Below are 16,184 nucleotides of genomic sequence, written 5' to 3' on the forward strand. Positions count from 1 at the left end.
TTAAAGATGCTTGAGTTGTTACCCTTATCTTGAATAAGGAGCGAAAGCACCCTTGAACATTTTTTGGTGGAGAACCTAGGGCCTCCATCCTGCACTTCAGTCCACAAGTACAGGCTACCAAACAGCAACTGAGCACCTTTGGTGGTCAGTGAAGCTGTATTCTGCAGAGAGAAATTTGCCTGTCCAGGCTTTTTTGTCTGATGAGAATCTTAGGCTTTGGATAATCACTACTGCTCAATAAATGTTTGTGACAGGGTAAAATGTGGGATGGGCTACACTATTTGCAAAATCTAAGAAATAATTGTGCCAGATTCTAACACCAGCCAAAACACCTGTGAAATTTTCCTACTGGAGAGTCCGTTGTATGGTTATAAATGAACGAAGGAGTTACCAGGCAGGCTTTATAAAAATGCTAATTATTTATTTGTGTATGTACACAGATTTAAATGGCTTTAAAATGCCTTTTGTCCAGCTGGTGTAGGATGCAATTAGCTTCTTCAAAACTGCAAATGCCTTTGAACCTGGTAAAAGTATTACCAGATCTTGTTGCATTGGCTAGAGCCTTCCACGTTTTCTGTGTAGTAAATTTGGGGACTTTCATTTCTTTTTTTAACGTTGACCTAAAGTACAATTACATGTGTGCTCCCGATGCTATTATTTGTGGCTTTTGAGAACTGCATAAATGCGTTTTTCTTGATGACCCCCCTACAGTAATGAAATGGATCAATAATATTGTAAGGACTGTACCAATCACAAAGAATTATGTTCTATCTTTAAGTGAAAACTGAATTGTGCTTTAACATAGCATCACCTTGCTTAGATTATTTAACCTAAAATGCCAATATCTCATACAAGCAAACAACAGAAGTAGAACTTCCATAACACTGTAGTATGAATCAAAAGTATTTGATGCACATAAATTATTTACAATAAATCAAACAGTTGTTTTTCAGATCATTGATCAAATATTTATTTCATCTACTATAGCAGTCACAATGTATTTGTATAGCTTAGATTGTTTTCAGTGTTAAGGATGATTAATAAAAAGCAAAGCAACGTGAAAAGCCTCTCTAAGAAGCAGGAATACCTACAAACCCTGACACTGATGATTTTCCTGTGTGAGATGTCGCACCACAATAAATATATTTTTTTACAAATCAGTGCAGATCATACTTAGACATATCATTGCAAACTGCAAAATCAGCTTATAGGTGAAATACTGAGGCACTGAATGCAAAAATAAATAGATATAAATCGAACACAGTACAGAAAACTTGTGCCTTGTGATTTTAGTTCAGTAATATTTTATTCTCTTCTTACTGGTCATGCTAACAAGATAGGTGAATTTAGCAATGTTAAGCTAGATACAAAGTAAAACTTCAGTTGCAGATAGGCTCATTGAACCTCAATTTGAATAGGCTGACTGCTTAAGTGGAAGAAATTCTCCCTTCATCAAATACTTCATTTTCCCAGAAACCCTTGTTCTATTTTTAGTCACTGGTAAAACTCCTGTTAATCTCACTGAGGCTGTGACTTCATCCATGCAGCAGCAACACAAACTGTTGGAAATAAGTGGCCAAACACCCTTATATCTTCTCAAGAAAGACCATGAAGAATACCAGAACAACCGTATTACTTCCTGACTAGGAAACAAATTGCATTTACTTAGATAGAGCCAAAAAAGAATGCAACATCACACATGATTTAATCAAACGCAGTTAAGGTTTCATTGAGAAGAGTCATTGCAATTGTGCAACATTTGCATTCTATCAGGTGAAACCAGGCACCTGCATGTTGACCCATCGCAGACCACATCCTGCTTACCTGTTCGTTGTTGCAGATGTCAGATTCTCCGGGAGGGGTTGGCACACAAGCATTGGCAAAAATTCGTTTACTTCCAGACTTGGTACTATAGAGGTGAGCCACTTCTGGCACGGAGCCTAATATAGGCACATTTAGCATGTCAGCCACCGCTAAATCATCTTTGTGGGGAACCCCTCCAACAATGTAGGCATTTCTGTTCTGGATAAGGATTTTTATTCTTTTGATTGTCTTGGGACTGTACTTCAGCTGAGTGGCTAGGCACATGTGATGCTTCTGTATAAAGATAACATTATTCTTGTTAAAAGGTGTTCTTTTCTATTCCATGAACCTAATTTATAATGTTGCACACAATAAATACATTATTAATAGCAGGCTGGGTTATGACCTATCCTGTAGCTTAGCAGTTTAAATTGATAAAAGCTGTTGGGGTGAGGCTCCATAATCGTGCACATCTTTAGTGTGTTGGAAATGGGCTCATTGGGAATAGAACTAATTACTACACATCTGTATTTATTTGATCCATGCGGAATTATCCTTCTGTCAGTCGGCAGAGAGGCTGGTGGCCTTTGGATAATAGTGATTCATCTCAGCAACACTTCTGGCATGGTTTAACTCTAAAGCTCCTAAAAATCAATACAAAAATGAAGAAAAAAACCCCTATAGCAGGGAATGTATTTCACCATACAGTTCAGCAGTATTTTAAGTGATTCTCTGAGAATAAACCACTTTGATTTACAAAACCTTTCACTGATCACATTAAATTACTGGGGATATACATTTCCATTACACAGTAGTTCTAGATAGCTACTGTAAACACAACTACAGAGTACTCAAAGAGAGTGTAGTAATTTTGTTGTTTAAGTACAAGGGTTTCAACTTTTTGGAAAGAATTTTTCTTCTAAAAAAGAAGATCTAATCCTGAACAAGCTGTTCATAACAGATACTATAACCTCTAAATTTAAACTGAAAATATTAGTCATGGAGGTGAAACCTCAAAAATATTTTCTACAATGTATCCTATGCACGGCCTGCAGATAACCCAATTATCTTTCCAAAGACAGAGAGGTGCACTGAGGCTGAGACAGATAGGCAGAGACATCATGCAGAAATAGTACAAGAGACATCAACCACAACAGATTGCCATAAACAATTCATAATCGTAACAAGAAGAAAATCCTCTTCATATGGAGCTTTTGTCTAATTTAGGCACCAGTCAGGAAAGTATTCCTTTTTGGGATCACACAAATACTGGATTTGCTAGGGATTTCCAGGACTGTAGGACCCAGAATATTTTCCTTCAAAATCCTGGATGCTCCTCCATAGGGACTGAAATATAAATCCTGATTCCACTACTTGGATGGGGACGATGGTGGGAAAGGAGACAGGGAGGCCTACGGAAATGGACGAAAGGAATCCCCTTTTGTCAATTCCTTGGTGCTTTCTCATACCAAACATGCAGCTGCAAAAAGTGCCCAAGTATCTCTGTAAAGGAGTCAGACATACTGCAAGGACAATGGGAACGTAAGTCAGAAATGAGATGCTTTTCACAGTTCTAGTAGGAAAAAGTGAGTCACAGAAGTATGAGGGCAAAAAGAACAACAAATAAGTTTTCTGGAGTCTTTTTCCTTCCATCGGTTTTAAAACTGAGACTCAATGTTCTGATTCATTTGTTTCCTTTCTCCTGAGCACTGGTATAAAAGCAGGGAGATGGCCCATTCTGTTGGTCTTGTGGCAGAGTTCTGCAGTGTAGAGAACAGGATCAATTTCCAGCCCCGGTCACTTGCTCCCTGGGGCCACAAGTGGTGATGTAGGGATGAGATTTGCTTTGTCTCTCTCAATAATGGATTTTACAGTTAATTAAGGAGTGCAGGAAACAGGTTGTAAAGTCTAGTTCATTCCTGCTTTAAGAGTGGTATAGCTGCCATGATATACAGTAGTGCAAGTGAAAGCAGGAAAACCAAGGAATCCTCTGAATTTGAGCGCAGCGTGCATAGAGTAGTGGTTAGGAGGTTAACCAAAGGGCTAAGTCTTGCTTCTCAAGCCTGTTGATTTTTGGTTTTGTCTTTAAACTTCTCAAGATCAGAGAAGCTGACCTTGGCATCAGCTTTACCACAATGAGCAAAGCCACCACCACGCTGTTTTGATATGATATTTGATATGTAACCCTTGGTTAGAAGTGTTTTCACACTGCACGTGGATGCACCAAGTCACAAGAGGTCATTCTAATAGCTAGCAAATGCCTAAGGATGACAGTATATGGACAACTTTTTCCTCAGTCTCTCTCTGCCTCTCCCCTCTGCAGATGCCAAAGGGCACACAGCTATCTGTGATTGGGTGTCTTTTCTACAGCTATTCCTTACATCCAGTTCCATCAAAATAGCTAGGAAACTGGGCAAGGCCGATTTGTGCTTCTAGAACTGCTAAAAGGAGCCTGCTAAGGTGGCCTTTAAGCCACACTTTCATGTACTGGGAATAAATTTAGGTACATTAGGTACAACAAAAGCTTTTTATTAAATAACCCAGAAGAAAGATCCTTAAAGAACCTGTAAAGCTCTAACCCTTACCCAGACAAAATGACAGCTAAACCCATGGTCACTGAAGCCAATGGATGACTATGGTCAGTTATGAGTACAGATTCCTCTCCACAAAAAAAGATACACTTCTTGGGCACATCAGTTAATAGACGGTAAAGAATACACGCTTAATGAAAAGAAGGTAGTTTTGAGGATTCTGCATATAAACGGGTGCACCACACTGAACAAGGGTGTACCTCAGCCTGGTATCACGTAACACCTGCGATGGCCCATTCTCTCTGATGGCACCTGGCACCGATATATGCTCCTCAGCACTCTACAGCTGCGGGAGCGGCACAATCCATAGCGCAGAAGAACCATGTAGCCCTTGAAACTAAGGTTAGGCTCCCTACATCACAGCATGTAACTTTCCCCAGTAAATCATAGCTGTGTAATATATTTTCAGAAAGCTGTTTGCTCTTCACCTCAAAAAAACCATTATTTGGAATATTTCAGTAGAAATTGGAAGAGTGAAGGCTATACGCAAGAGATGGATGCCTAAAAACAACCTGCTTTTTTTTTTTTTTTCTTACAGTGAAACTACTTCAGCCAAATCAGTATGACCAAAATTGTCCACAAAGTATATTTTCCATTCCTGTACAACCTGTCCATGTTTAGCGTTCATCTTGTATCCATAGTATGATGTGGTTTAGGTGATATTTGTAGCATGGTTCATGTAGAATGCTTCTTAAAGCTTCCAATATTTGGTAGTTAGTACTGGAAAAATAACCCAGTATCCAGCTACAGCTGTCAAAGTGCAATTTAAAAAGAAAAAATATATTACTGGTATTTATCAAGGATTTACCATCCCAATAATTCTACTTTACAAGGTTAAGACCCAGCACAGGCAGTTGTGATTCTTGCAGGTTTCCAGTACTCGGATAAAAGGACAATACTAAAGAAAAGCCAGCTCCTAAAAACACAAATATAGTCTTGATGCTTTTCTCCAGTTTCAGAGAAAACAGAACACATTCATACCTACAGAATTCATTTTAACTAGGGCCAAACTCCTAGAGACAGCTGTGACTCAGGGGTCCTTCCCTATACAGCAAAAGAGCTAAGCACTCTTCTTGCATTAGCTATTTTCAGACTATTTCAACAGAAAAGGATTCACACACGTACACAAGAGTAGTTCTACAGTAGCATACTGTTCAGCAACACATCTGAAAACTCACACTTAAGGAATATAAAAAGTTTCTTTACCTTCTGAAGCCATCAGTTTCAATCAGTCTACAGTAAAACAAATACTTGCTTAACAAAATAACTAGAAGATTGTTATTAATATATATCAAAATTAGGAGGAGGGCTTCAGGAATAAACCCTAGGGATATAAAGACACCACAAAGATTCATAAAAATCAAATCTCAGCTAAGACACTGTGGACTTAATATTTACAATATAAAACTAGTCTCCACTGCATAGAGTCTTCACCACACTGCAGTATTCTCAGAAACACTGTGCGTAGTGTACGTTAATTAAGGTCTCCTTTTAGACCATGTTTTAGCACATAGATTTAAAACTGATGACAAGTTTGGAGCTAATATTTCTGTATTACCTAACCCAAGTCGTTTTAAGTTATGTTTTTTAAGAATTTCTGCATTGGATTTAATTGCAAGAAACACTACAAACACATGAATGATTGAATGCTGGGCTACCAGGAGATAAAAGTTTGAGTAATAAGAGCGGTTTATCGCTATGATTTGCTTAGAGATATAAATCTATCACATTCTCAGTCCCAAGCATATAGTAAGAAGGGGCGGTGGTCTGCAAACAGCCAATATAGGACTCTCTCAACTAAGTCTATAAAGCTAAACCAGGATATTTATTTCCAATGCTCTAACTAGTAGTCTAATCAGTAAAGCCCTTAAACTTGCAATAATATTTCACTGATGTGTACCAGAGCGTTACAAGTTATAAAATTTCCAATTTAATTTTACTGCATCCCTCAAGCTGTAGTAATTAGAAGACAAACTCACAGGGAAGCTGTTTATAGCTTCAGGGGTGAGAATTTTGAACCTGTCCTGCAGGTCACCCATGTCCTCAGGGTTCCCAGATCTAACAGCTGCCTGCAGACCCAGGAGTTTATTGTAATACTGCAGTAACTCCTCACTCAGATGAAGGGGGCAGATGTAGATGACGTCCACATTGGCATCTAAAACAAAGGGGCACAATGTTCATTACAGGAAGAAAGGTGAACTCCATTCAGAACAGCAATCTGATAATTCCTGATCGTTTGCAAACAAACAGCTTCCCTAAAAGACCACTGGAAATAAAACTGAGATCTGTAATTCCCAAATCTTAGCTGTTTAACCGATTTTCCTGTGCTTCAGCATTTCTCTGAAGACAGGTCAGCAACCCAAAGAAATAGCTAGTTTTTGAAATTCAATCGGCAGCACATATCGGGGACAGAATTTTGAAAGTGTTGCAGGGGGATTTAAATGCGCGACTCACATTAACATCAATGGGAATTGTGCACTGCTTTAAAAATATATCCCATTAACTTCAGTAAATTATAAAACTGAGCTATTAAGTTTAGAAAGCTGATGAAATCGCAATTTCATATGCTGCCTGGATTTTGCATGGCCTGTTCCTGTTCTTGTCCTGTCCACAACAAAGCACACGGTAGGATACCATTAATAACTATTGCTGAGCATGCGAGTGTGCAGATTAGCTAGTTAAACACCACAGTGTGAAAATCTGTTTTTCTGCATGTAAAACAACTTGGGCTAAAAGACAGTGTGTACACAAACACTTCGAGGTGAGAAAGTGAAAGCCTTTAATATACACTGTTTTGGAAAATTTTAACTACTCTGCTCTTCGAAAATATTAATGTTAATAGATGAGCTAATGAATTAATGGGCCTTGCAACATCAATAGAACACGCTGCCAAAAAGCACTCCTAGATTTGGATCCAGCTCCTGCTGAAATCAGTAGGAAGTCTTTCATTGTCTTTACTGGGCACAGGAACAAGAGCCTGGAAAGTGCCAGTGACAACTGCTATTACATGTGAATGAATCAGAAGCAAAGCAATTATTGGACTAAGGAAACCCGGAGACTAATGTTCTAAAGGAATAAGATACCCCATTCATTCTGTTTGTTTTGCCATACTGCAGCAGGCAAACAGCCCGCATTAAAAATGTACGGCCAGAATCTCAACTGAAGCATTAAAGTAGTACAGTATCCAACAATCAGCCCTGTATCTGAAACGTCCACACAGCCTTTCTATAATGCAGTTCATTACCATATCACTTCTTAAAATGATTAAAAGGAGTAGAACTGTTAGTCAATACTCTATTGCTTTTAGGCATTTACTCAGACTTGCAAAGCAAGCCTGAAAATTTACCAGCTAGGGTACAAAAAGACTACTTGCCAGTCTCGGCTGTAATGCTGAATGGACTGCACTGTCAAAAATTGACAAGCTCAAGTGAATTTGTTGAATAAAATGTGGCAACACATTTTACTACTCTTAGCATTGCCCTGTAAAGAGATATACAAGTCTCCTTTGGGCACGGTGGGGCTTCAGAGACAGATTAACTCACAGGAGGTCACAACAAGCAAGGAAATCCTCTGGTATTCTAAAGAAATAGAAAACTAACGTGGTAAGTATCAATGCTCTTCTGCCAGGCACAGGTAAAGCATCTCCTCTAGTTAATAATGTATTAATATTTAACTAGTTTGTATTTTACTCATAGTCTATCTTACATTTTTGCAGTAGAACCAGTTCTCATGTTCACAGATTTTAAAGTGAGAAGGAATGCCTGTTTAATGTGCTGCCTTTGTACCTTTAAGTTTCTAATTATCATTTTACAGACCCAAAACACCCCTATGTTAAAAAAATTAAAAAATAAAACTGTACAGTGGAAAAACAATATTAGTGCCTAGATAATATATAAAGGCAATTACATTATTATTTTAGGCAACTGTAAATTTCTGGATCTAATATATTTTTGTTACAAACTTACTAAATGGCATTTATAAAATAATAATGATACTGAAATATACATGAATCATGTAAAGTATGTCATTCCAGGGAGCCAATGAAGTTGGTCACTGACAAATAATATTATTCGCTGCTTTGCTTAAAAGAGGACTGTCATTCCAGGAAAAACTTTTAAATGCATGTCTTTTGCCTCATTTGCTAATTAAAAAAAAATGGTTTAAATAAGGTGTTGCTCTTTTCTAGCACATCTTTCTCTCCATATGAGCCTGGATGAACACTAGCAGAATTAGCTACCTAATTTTGTAGAACACTAAACACTTTTGATCATTTGTGGTGCTCAGCATGCCACAGGATGAGGCTGCTTTACTTTACCACAGAGTCAGAAAGAATCACCATGTTCTTCTTAATACCTTGGACAGGAGAAAATGCCACAGCAGATAAATTACTTCTGAGTTTATATGTTCTCTGTATTTAACATTAATACAAAAAGAAAGTCCTCACTGGTCATTTTCTTTTATTCACAACTACGGGCAAATAACGATCAAAAAATAGGCAGCCAACAGCTCATAACATACCCAGTATGTCACACAGCCTTCCCATCTGCATGTTCTGTTGGAGAGCAAGATCAGGAATATGCTCACGGGTGCACTGGGAATATCCTGGAAAACAGGGAAAGCCCTCACAAACTGTATTCAGAAAACCCCTGGTACATATTTGAAAGAAATTAGACTTTTGGGTTAAAAGAAGCTGTAATAAAAGTATTAAAAACCCTCAAACATGGTATAACACTAATTGCATCATCTTTATGAATTTACTTTTATTAGTCAACTGATGCAACACCGTGTTTTCATGTCATGAGATTTTAAATACAGACCTACATGGTACAGACCTAATAGAGCTTTATAATTAAAACATGCAGACTATTTTGTTTGAATCTTCTATGTTTCTGGATCTTTTTTAAACACCAAAAAAACCTGACACCATCATTAAGCAAGAATCCTGGTACATTTTGTTCTTCACACAGATAAAAGGCAACAAAACCACTTCATTAAGGAGACGTCTGGGTGATATCTGATCGCTTTGTTGCAGGGGATGAATGAGTGGCGGCCTGCCTGAGCTTGGATTATCTATTTGGAGCTCACACTTCCAACTGACTGCATACTTGCATTCAAAAAGACTGCAGTAAATGACATAACCACTGTAACTATAATCTCTAATCCTGTAATTTCGAAGTTCAGCTAATTCTAAATTAATTGGTGCGCATACACAAACACACACCACCACAAAACGTGAGTTGCTAGTTGCAATAGCTGTGATTGAATCAATACGGAAGTTAAGCCTCACATTCAGTGTTCAGCATAAAATCTTGACCAATCTGCTACCAAGATCCTTGCATTTCCATGTATCTGCACATCAGCAATCATCTGAAACTCATGAAAAACTTACTTTGACTAAAATCTGCTTAGTATTTCAGTGCTTTCATTTTGAAAGACGGCAATAATGGATCTTCCAAGCAAATTACAAGGACAATTATTACAAGTAATCAGGATTCTAAGGGACTGTGGCAATGACATGTTGCACACAGGAGAGCAGAACATAATAAAATACAGAAAAATGGAAATCACCAGTTCCACTTTTAGTAATTTTTTGTGAAACTTACATATTGTAGTTAGCACAATGGTACCATGCACCTGCAGAACTATATCAAGGTAAAAGATACTGATTTTTTTTTTGCCACTCTAATATTAAGCTACAGTAATTCAAAAAAGCTTGCTCTGATCCCTTATACTTCAGTCTCAAGGCTTCATTTTGTTGTCTCAGGTGGGGACCAATTTTAAGCCACTAACAATGCTGCCTAACAAGCTCAAAACATTTAAATTTCAAATGTAGAAAGTAGCCAGTATCCCTACACTAAACTGTCCTCTTGAAAACACATTTGTTTTTAAGAACGGAATCTGGGCAGAAAAATAACATGCAACTACTGCTTGGAAAAACAGTAATTATTTGAAAGGATAAGAGTTAAACTAGCAATTGAACAAACAAAACTTGCATGTTGCTATGGTTCTGCAGATACACTATAGCATTACACCAACTACCACATGTGCTTTTCTTAGATAGGTTAATAAAACATTAGTTCACTATATATTAGCTCCCATTGACATGACCTCGTTAGATTTAATGAGAGGAATATCCACTCCTTGCGAATCACTCAGCTTCCAATGGACATTATGAACCACGTTAATCCTCACACCTGCTACATTTTGAATGCTCTGTACTTTCCTGGCGTCATCTGACAACGCTTACTGAAGGCAGGGGCTTAATATTCCTTTCCCTGCAGTTTAAACAAACTTCAACCCAAATGAATGACATATACTGCGATCATAGTCTGCATGTTCCAGCACAACTATAACCTGTGCCATCATTTCTGGTTTGTTATGTGCAGCTGGTTTATGTATCACTAACATTTTGTGCTACAGCGTTTGGTCTCAAATGCATGCCACATTTCCGATACATTTGCATTTGCCAGAAGCCAAAGCTCCGATTTTGATTCAAAGAACCACTACTTCAGTTGATCTATACCTGCAATCTGGGTAAGTTAAACTCCAAATGGTGTCTGAAAACAGCGATGGTAACAAAAGCCAGACATGGCAGAGTGCTTGAGTACGGGGTTGTTCATTTGCACAAGGCATCAGTGCACCATGGCAGCCTGCTGGTGGGGCTGGTCTGCAGGAGGGTTGACCTTGGGAAGCAAGAACTGAAAAATTTCAATTTCTCAGTTCAGAGGCACTGAAAGGACACTGAGGGCCTTCTTCCTTCACTTGAAGTTTTACAGTAGTGTATGTGCAACAACTTCAGTGCAATGCTCCCAATTTGCACAGAGGGAAGTGTAGGGAGAGTTATAGAAGTACTAAAATAAGAGGTATATGAATAAATGGTAAAGGGCCTGCTTTCACCTCCCTTTTCAAACTCAGCTATGACCTAATGCCCTTTAGATGCCATTTTCTTAATAAATTTCGCTCATCTCAAAGTGTCCTCTCAACAAAGAATCTGCAATGCTTTCAAACTTGCCTTTGAAAAAAGAAGCGGCAGTACAGAGTACAGGGAGACACGACGTGACAGTTTAAGTAACCACGGGGTGATGTCTGAAGGGGAAAGAGGAAAGAGCTATCTAGGATTCAGCCACCTTGTGCTTCCCAGTGCTTGGGACAGGTCTAATAAATAATAGTTAAATTTCTTACTATACTTGGCACATCTACTGTTGAGCTGAAACTGCTTTTAAAAAGGATTCATGTATCACACAAGAGGAAGTTTTGATACATATACAGTAGGTCATATAGGGTGACAAATTTTATTTATTGTACATTTAACTATTTGGGTAGAAAGATGGGGCAATCGTTTCAAAGTAGCTGAATTAAAAAAAGGAACAGGATTTGAATCCCAAATACTGCAGAAGTGTATTCATCCATTAGAGTGTGGGAGTAAACCTGATTAAAAAGTTCAAATTCATTTTTCCTTATACTAGCTCATAAAAATGCTAAACAATCTTTAAACAATTGAATCTACTTTCTTTTTTTAGCTATGGTAGAAATCCAAAGGTTTTGTTTTGGTGAAATAAATGGAAACATTTATTTTGCAGCAGTATAATTTAAGCCCTTCACTATCCCTTTTTCTGGGTTATTTCCAGAAACTTTACATGAATCTGAAACTGCTGTGAAAATGAAGACTGCTGAGAAATTCACAGTTATGGACCATATCCATTTACTGGAATTCCACTTGCATCGGAAGAAAAAGCAGACTCATTTGCCCTAAAAGCTGAAGTCAAGGAAATGTGAGTAGAAAATTTCAGGCTCTATTTTAGATTTACAAAACCGAATAGAAAAACCACTATCAGCATATCAAACTACTTCTCTGCCTTGGTGTTTATGTGCTCTGTCCCAGTTCTTGTCATTTAGAAGCATTTTTATGATTACCCAGACTCAGGCCTTAAAAACCAAATCCTGCTGTAATCAGCTGTCCTTTTGTCCTCTTAGACCGAAACAACATGTTCCTGGTTTAAATTGTCCAGTTTCCTGCCCAAATAGACTTCTTAATTATAACATTCCATAAGGCTAAAGAAAAGGTGGCAAAATATTTCAGGGTATTTAACAGTTCTTTTTCCAATCAAATATGACAAGACATGGCAGATCAAAAGCATAACTGGAAAAGGCCTGAGAAGAAACTACACAAATGTTACTAGCTGGAAGTGTTCCAGTAATGAGCCCAAAATTTTACAAATTTTTTTAAAGGTCAAATATGTAGGAGCAGAACAATTAAATATTTTAAATTATTTCTATTCTTATATTTTAAAGATTTTTAGTTTACAGACTTTATGTTTTTATCTTTTCAAATTTTAAATGTAAGCTGTTCTTAAAGTGATATAAAACCAAATTTGGTCAATTTCTTCGACATTTTATGTTGCTGTTTCTCAAAATCAGTTCAACCTTAACATGTCAAAAGAAAAAAATGCCATATATTTACATTACATTTTAATAAGCTAAATGCTTATCATTATTTAACTCATGTAAAAACCCTATGGAACTCTACTAAACCTCTTGATATAGCCGACGCATTTAATAACAACAAGCATGAATAATTTTTTCAAACAGCACTTTCAAATCCCTCTTTTGGAGGGCATAAAATACTGTTTTCCATGCCCTACTTAAATAGGTATCCTAATTTTCTAAGAAAACATCTGCACTCAAATTATCTTTACTACTTACTTCCTCATTAAGGGAAAATTTCCACTTGAATACTGCAGCCTCCAATGCATGCATATACAAAATCCTGTATTTACAGCAGAAGGTTGCACAAAGCATGTTACAGTATTGGGGCCTGGGCTCCAGGTGAAGTGTTAAATGAAGTGGAATTTCACTAGAATTTTAGAATTCACTTAAGTTGAAATAATTTTAAGAACTTCTATTAATTCCACTGCATGCTACAAATCCATCAGAGGAACAAGGACATAATTAATTTTTTTGTTAGTTTGTATTAAAAACATCTCAGTGTAATCAAAACAACTTTGAATGCACCTGTTGTGCAATGACTCTGTTAACTTTTGAATGCACACACCTAATTAATATTTGCTTTTTCCTGCACAAATGCTCTCCTTCACATCTTCAACCAGTTTAGAACAGTGGAATGTATAAATTATTTTTAAACGATCCTGCTTTAAAGTAGAATTCAGTCACATGATTTAACGTAGCATATCCACATGAGACTTTTAAGACAGAGGTGTAATTAAACTCAGTTGTTCATCAAACATATTTATGTTAAACAGTCAGCAGAATCATGAAATGAAAGGCTATCTGGGCTCCAAAATTGAGAACTTAAAACTTATTTACAGTCTTCATTAATTCAGGTCTTAACCAAGTCACTTTATGAAATCCTGAATCTCTCAGGTCAATTAATTTGCTATGTAAGTACAAATTATAAATCAAGTTACAAGCATTTTGACAGGATTTCATGCTTTAAGAGATTATCAGTGCATTTTAGAAATTCCCAGGAAATCATATTCTGTAATTTCTGAACACCTACACCGCCATTGCATTGCAGAAAACAGCTTTTAAGCTCCCCAATTCATAAATGTAATTAAATAATTACATTAGTACTAATTAACATGAAACTGCAGATTATTTAAGCGCAAAAACCACTATTCAACTTCTTAATTATTCTTGTTCACACAGCATTTCCTTTTGCTCAGGCGCCCTAGGTGCAAATAAAGCATCCCATCTGCTCGTAATTAGAACTAAATAATTTCAGAGAATGTAGCTTATCATTTTGACTGCACATTTGATTAAAAACAGTGTACAAGCAATATCCTGGCTTATTGCTGTAACAGCAACAACACACACAGGCCCATGTTTTCCTATCATTAAAGAAGACTGAAAACATTATCTGTTATTTCAGGGGGAAAAATACAACTTTTTAGTTCATTTCATACAGATGAAAGCAAATTACAGCAAATCACCTCTCCACTGAATAGCGGCCCCCACATAATGACTTTATTTGCTTAATCCCCAAATTAAACGCCGTTTCGAGCGAAGGCCCTGTGTTATTACTCTCATCATGTCGAGAACATTTTCCTGCCGAGACCAATTTGAATAAAACAAGGGGCCTTCCTTGAACTCAATCAAGGAGTCATAATGTGGTGGGTAATAGAGGTTGCTGATAGATTTGCAGGCAAAAGTGTTATACCTAATGATGGGATATGGATAATAGTCCTCCTGGAGGTCCTGATGCGATTCCAGTTGGCTGCCAGATGCTAAAAATCAAGAAGAGCATTGATCAGTGACAGGAAGCTGTAGTGGATTCATCTAGTCAAACTTCAGCTGTTTTTCCACTGTACAGTTAAGCCAGGCATAAATTATATTAATTGATTTAATTACATACTTAAAACATCTTCCCCAATTAATTTAATTAGGTGGCTACATGAAGCTACTGGCAGGGGAAGATTAGAGGCTGCTCACTTAATTAACAGAATATGAATGAAAAAAAAAAGAAAGCAAACATAAATGAAATTGTGAGCACTAATTAAGAGGCTGTCTGCAAACTTAAATACTTTCTGACAAAGTGGTGACAGGAATGTAGACAAGAGAGGGATTTTTTTTTCTGCAAATTAAGTGCCACAAGGTATATATAAGGAACTAAGGTAATGCAGTTAAAACATTGATTTTCTGACAGAACTACTGAACTCAAAGTGAAGGGACATTTTCCATAGAAACACTGCAACAGATTTTGCAGCCACAAAGGCTGAATTGCTGATGAAAGATGAAATATGATACTTGGACAAGTGAACGGTTAAAGGGGGAAAAAATGGAAACAGCTTATTGCAATCACTGAAGCAAGAGATGTTTAGAAAAGAAGTGCTGCCGTAACAGCTGGTAGCACTGCACACCTTGGCCCTGATGTAAAAATTCTCCAGGTGTCTCTGACGTGATTCCTTCAGGGTCTTTTTCACACGTGCCATGTGATTACGCAAGAGCCAAGAAACCGCGATCACACCTGATGCCCACTGCTGCTGCCTGAAATGGACGTAGGCTTTTCTGGCCTGATAACATCGCCACGTTGCTTGGATCTTTGTAGCGGCCATTTCAGTACCCCCTTGGCCTTTGTACCTTTGGCCAGGTCGATTTAAGATCTTTTCCACAGTTGATTGATTCTTTATCACTGACAGAATGTCACTTTTGGTAGGATTCTCGTTAAGCTCAAAGTCTGATGCGACTTCCACCAACTTTTTACAGTTTATTGTAGCCAATGGCACATCATAGTCCTTAAGAAGCTTTTCTGTACATTCCAAAAAAAAGATAATGCTCCCCCAAGATAAACAATAATGTTGCTTGAATGCCAGAAATCCTGCAGCTTTCCGGTCTATCGTGCCATGGTAAACAGCAATGTCGCAATCAAAGCACAGATCCTGTAAGGACTGATGTGGAAACATTTGTGGGGGCTGTGGGAAAAGAACAGCCACAGATTAAGAGTAATTGCCACTGGTCATAAATGAGTGGTCAAGACATGATACTGTATTACTGTTTATTACTTTAACTGTGGGAATTTATGCATCTGAAATACTAGTACTGATTTACACATCATAACCACAGTCTAGCCCAGCTTTACACTGTAAAACCCATTGCCACATAAAGGCCTCAGACGTCACGCAAGATTATGAGCATTTTTAAGGAAATACATTAATTGCACAGAGGAACTACACTTGATTTACTGAATATAAAAATTTAGTTCTACAGTTATTCATTGGACTACAATCAGAAAGTAACTGCAATGGCATTCTTCCACTGAGACTGCCTCCATCT

The 16,184-nt window shown here is 37.5% G+C and overlaps 1 protein-coding gene across 2 annotated transcripts in view; it reads right to left on the reverse strand.

Annotated features, from left to right (window-relative positions):
- The window catches only part of IQCH (IQ motif containing H), a 72,722-nt gene that overhangs the window by 36,766 nt on the left and 19,772 nt on the right, over positions 1–16,184 (reverse strand). For both annotated transcript variants that reach the window (XR_005105187.1, XM_037393386.1), the window contains exons 9-13: positions 15,272–15,823; positions 14,572–14,638; positions 8,913–8,996; positions 6,374–6,549; positions 1,825–2,097 (exon numbers count right to left, since the gene is read on the reverse strand). Coding sequence is in view for 1 of the 2 variants with exons in the window: in XM_037393386.1 (XP_037249283.1) it covers positions 1,825–2,097; positions 6,374–6,549; positions 8,913–8,996; positions 14,572–14,638; positions 15,272–15,823 (1,152 nt within the window). In the remaining variant the exon portion in view is untranslated. The remainder of the gene's footprint in view (positions 1–1,824; positions 2,098–6,373; positions 6,550–8,912; positions 8,997–14,571; positions 14,639–15,271; positions 15,824–16,184) is intronic.

This window comes from Falco rusticolus, chromosome 7, assembly GCF_015220075.1.
Source record: "Falco rusticolus isolate bFalRus1 chromosome 7, bFalRus1.pri, whole genome shotgun sequence".
In the NCBI taxonomy this organism is placed as follows: domain Eukaryota; kingdom Metazoa; phylum Chordata; class Aves; order Falconiformes; family Falconidae; genus Falco; species Falco rusticolus.